Source organism: Palaemon carinicauda, chromosome 34 (assembly GCF_036898095.1).
Source record: "Palaemon carinicauda isolate YSFRI2023 chromosome 34, ASM3689809v2, whole genome shotgun sequence".
NCBI classification, from domain to species: Eukaryota; Metazoa; Arthropoda; class Malacostraca; order Decapoda; family Palaemonidae; genus Palaemon; species Palaemon carinicauda.
The window spans coordinates 73,224,737-73,229,736 of record NC_090758.1 but is presented as its reverse complement, the minus strand read 5'-3'; the positions used below and the strand labels follow the sequence as shown (position 1 = coordinate 73,229,736).

The 5,000-nt window shown below is 34.8% G+C and overlaps 1 protein-coding gene across 1 annotated transcript in view; it reads left to right on the top strand.

Annotated features, from left to right (window-relative positions):
- The first annotated feature begins 3,850 nt into the window (after positions 1–3,850).
- LOC137627029 (putative protein FAM47C) overlaps positions 3,851–5,000 on the top strand; it is a 3,515-nt gene continuing 2,365 nt past the window's right edge. Inside the window, exon 1 of the mRNA XM_068358012.1 lies at positions 3,851–3,913. Within this exon, the coding sequence (XP_068214113.1) occupies positions 3,851–3,913 (63 nt within the window). The remainder of the gene's footprint in view (positions 3,914–5,000) is intronic.

Below are 5,000 nucleotides of genomic sequence, written 5' to 3'. Positions count from 1 at the left end.
CATCAACATAACCTAATTAGTGAGATATTATCTCTCTCTCTCTCTCTCTCTCTCTCTCTCTCTCTCTCTCATTAAGGACCCACCTAATCAGAAATCGATAGACACGCTTGACTGTAGCCAAGTGCAAACAAGGATCGCGTAGGTTTTCAATAGGTCTCTCCCAGCCTGAAAAGAAGAGTTCGCGCATCACTGGTGAACTCTGGCTTTGAGAGGGGGGTTCTAATTGGGTGGGTGGGTGTTGGGTGCAAGGTTGATGGATTTAGACAGAATATAGTTTTTTTTTTTTTAATACGGTGTATGGTTTTTTTTTTTTTTTTTTTTTTTTTTTTATAGGATTATTGTTGAGGAAGCGTCCAGGATTGTTGGATTTACACAGGATATAACTTTTTTTTTTTTTATTAAATACGGTGTATGGTTTTTTCTTTTTGTTCTTTTCTTTCTTTCTTTTTTCTTATAGAATTATTGTTGAAGAAGCGTCCAGGATTGTTGGATTTACACAGGATATAACTTTTTTTTTTTTTATTAAATACGGTGTATGGTTTTTTCTTTTTGTTCTTTTCTTTCTTTCTTTTTTCTTATAGAATTATTGTTGAAGAAGCGTCCAGGATTGTTGGATTTACACAGGATATAACTTTTTTTTTTTTTATTAAATACGGGTATGGTTTTTTTCTTTTTGTTCTTTTCTTTCTTTCTTTTTTCTTATAGAATTATTGTTGAAGAAGCGTCCAGGATTGCTGAATTTACACAGGATATAATAGTTTTTTTTTTCAAATAGGTGTTGTAGTTTCATACAATTATAATCCAGATAATTGTGGGAAAAATGGCAGTTTCAAAATTAGAAAAATTGTCTTTTGAATTTTATCTGTGATCGCCAGTCTGGGGTTTGAATCCCGCTCAAACTCGTTTGTTCCTTTAATGTCTGCAACCTCACCATCCTTTTGAGCCCTGTAGGACTACCTGCTGAGTCACCAGCAGCCATTGCCTGGCCCTCCCTGGTCCTAGGTTGGTTGGAGACGGGGCTTGTTTGCTGATTATATACAAGAACAATTAGTCTCTAGGGCGTTGTCCTGCGTGCTAGGGCAATGTCACTGTCCCTTGCCCCTGCCATTCATGAGCGGCCTTTAAACCACATTTTATTTTATTTAATCCTGATAATTAGTTTAGAAAAAGAAATATATTTTTGAAAATGAATAGAAAACATTGATTTTTTTTTAATTGAAAAATCCATCTCTTCTTTGATTAATCTATTTATGGATGATATGTAAATATATTATATTATATTAATGGAACGACTAAATTACGGGATTATGAAATATATAAGTGTGTATTATACCATTAAAATATTCCCGCGGGTGCAAACTGTTAATTTAGTAATTAAAATGTAAACAGAATTCTTCCTTTTCATTGCTAAGAGTTTGATAATAAATGGAGTTTTCTCTTTGATTGTCAATATTAAAATATCCTTCATAGTTCTTTGCTTATTTGAGAGAGAGAGAGAGAGAGAGAGAGAGAGAGAGAGAGAGAGAGAATCATGAAATTGTTAACTGGTAAAAATAACCACATGGAAATAAAATGAGAGAGAGAGAGAGAGAGAGAGAGAGAGAGAGAGAGAATCATGAAATTTTTCACTGATAAAATAATCAGATGAAAATAAAAGGGATAGAGAGAGAGAGAGAGAGAGAGAGAGAGAGAGAGAGAGAAAATCATGAAACTGTTCACTGGTAAAAATAACCAGATGGAAATAAAATAAAAAGAGAGAGAGAGAGAGAGAGAGAGAGAGAGAGAGAGAGAGCTACTTACCCCTCTAGTTAAAGAGAAGAAAAAAATCCAAAAATGAAATTTAAAAAAAAACCACATCCAGTATTTTCAAAATCAATAAAATTCATCCTATTATTAAAGAGAAGTCAGAAAACTATTTTCTTTTACTTTATTTGAATTTGAAACATTTCTAAAATGTTTTGTTTGCCAATATCCTGATGAAGGAATAGATGAACTTCAAACGTTTCGCAAACTTATTTTTTACGAATATCTCGATTTTGGAATAGAGAACTTCAAACGTTTCCAAAATATTTTGTACAAATTTCCTTATGCGGGAAAAAAAATTTGAAACGTTTCATGATGCTGGAGTTGAACTTCAAACATTTTCAAACGTTTCTTGAGGCTGGAGTAGAACCTCAAACATTTACAAATGTTTCTTGATACTAGAGTAGAACTTCAAACATTTACAAAAACTTTTTGATGCTGGAATTGAACTTCAAACATTTACAAACGTTTCTTTATACTGGAGTAGAACTTCAAACATTTACAAACGTTTCTTGATACTGGAGTAGAACTTCAAACATTTACAAACGTTTCTTGATACTGGAGTAGAACTTCAAACATTTACAAACGTTTCTTGATACTGGAGTAGAACTTCAAACATTTACAAACGTTTCTTGATACTGGAGTAGAACTTCAAACATTTTCAAACGTTTCGTCACTTCGTGATGCTTTAATTAAAGAACCTAAAACATTTCCTGATGCTGGAATAAAAGAAACTTCAAACGTTTCCTGATGCTGGAATAGAAGAAACTTCAAACGTTTCCTGATGCTGGAATAGAAGAAACTTCAAACGTTTCCTGATGCTGGAATAGAAGAAACTTCAAACGTTTCCTAATGCTGGAATAGAAGAAATTTCAAACGTTTCCTGATGCTGGAATAGAAGAAATTTCAAACGTTTCCTGATGCAGGAATAGAAGAAATTTCAAACGTTTCCTGATGCTGGAATGAAAGAAACTTCAAACGTTTCCTGATGCTGGAATGAAAGAAACTTCAAACGTTTCCTGATGCTGGAATGAAAGAAACTTCAAACGTTTCCTGATGCTGGAATAGAAGAAATTTCAAACGTTTCCTGATGCTGGAATGAAAGAAACTTCAAACGTTTCCTGATGCTGGAATGAAAGAAACTTCAAACGTTTCCTGATGCTGGAATGAAAGAAACTTCAAACGTTTCCTGATGCTGGAATAGATGAAAATTCAAACGTTACCTGATGCAGGAATAGAAGAAATTTCAAACGTTTCCTGATGCTGGAATAGAAGAAACTTCAAACGTTTCCTCATGCAGGAATAGAAGAAACTTCAAACGTTTCCTGATGCTGGAATAGAAGAAACTTCAAACGTTACCTGATGCTGAAAAAGAAGATTGAAACGTTTCCTGATGATGGAATAGAAGAAACTTCAAACGTTTCCTGATGCTGGAATAGATGAAAATTCAAACGTTTCCTGATGCTGGAATAGAAGAAACTTCAAACGTTTCCTGATGCTGGAATAGAAGAAACTTCAAACGTTACCTGATGCTGAAAAAGAAGATTGAAACGTTTCCTGATGATGGAATAGAAGAAACTTCAAACGTTTCCTGATGCAGGAATAGAAGAAACTTAAAACATCTACTGATGCTGGAATAGAAGAAACTTCTAACATTTCCTGATGCTGCAATAGAACAAAACTTCAAACATTTCTTGATGCTGAAATAGAAGATTAAAACGTTTCCTGATGCTGGAATAGAAGAAACTTCAAACGTTTCCTGATGCTGGAATAGAAGAAACTTCAAACATTTTCTGATGCTGGAATAGAAGAACCTTCAAACATTTCTTGATGCTGGAATAGAAGAGACTAAAACATTTACTGATGCTGGAATAGAAGAAACTTCAAACGTTTCCTGATGCTGGAATAGAAGAAACTTCAAACGTTTCCTGATGCTGGAATAGAAGAAACTTAAAACATTTCCTGATGCTAGAATAGAAGAAATTGAAACCTTTTGTCATTGAATGAGATACGATACTATGTCGAAAAAAAAACGTTTCATTGCAACATGGAGACGAAACCACCTGTATTGGAATGTCTACATCCTCGAAGGAATAAAAAGAGTCAAGATGTTTGTGAACGGGATTTGTTGCCATAAGCGGAGTAAGCCATTTACTTCTTGTTAAGGGGAAGGGTAAAGCACCCTATTTAAGGCTAGGGGAAGGGCGTATGTAGCTCAAGGAGGGTAGGGGGAAGGGGGTATGTAGCTAAAGGAGGGAAGGGGGAAGGGGGGTTGGAATTCAAAAGTGGTGTCAGGGACTTCGAATAGGGGCTGAAAGGGGTTTTTTATACAGGGGTTGGTAATAGCATTGAATTTAAGAAGGGGGAACCTCTCACCCTCTCTCTCTCCCTCTCTCCCCCCTCTCTCTCTCCCTCTCTCCCCCTCTCCCCCCTCTCCCTCTCGCTCTCCCTCTCTCATCCTATTAGCAAATGCGGATTCACTCGAGCGTGGAAAGGGGTGAAGAGGGAATGAGTGAGTTTAATTGCAGAATTGAAAAATGGAAAATAATAAAATAAAAAAAAGTTATGGAGGAACGTGACTTCGTTTTTCTATTGTGTTTCTGTTTCTGCCTCATTTCATTGTTTTGTTTTATTTGTTTCCTTCTTGTTATATCTATGTTATGTTTATATTTATCTCTAGATTTTTATGCTTTCTTCCCTTCTGTTATTAGATACTACTACTACTACTACTACTACTACTACTACTACCACTACTACTACTACTACTACTAATGATAATAATAATAATAATGATAATAATAATAATATTTCCAGTACATATGACATTGAATAACAGCAAAACAAGATGGAAATTAGACTGTGATAGCTTCATATTTGACCTTTGACCTAAAGTGTCATATTTGACCCTTGACCTATCGTGTCATATTTGACCTTTGACCTAAAGTGTCATATTTGACCTTTGACCTAAAGTGTCATATTTGATCTTTGATCTTAAGTGTCATATTTGACCCTTGACCTAAAGTGTCATATTTGACCTTTGACCTAAAGTGTCATATTTGACCTTTGACCTAAAGTGTCATATTTCACTTTTGACCTAAAGTGTCATTTGTAGCCTTTGACCTAAAGTATCATATTTGGCCTTTGACCTAAAGTGTCATATTTCACTTTTAACCTAAAGTGTCATATGTAACCTTTGA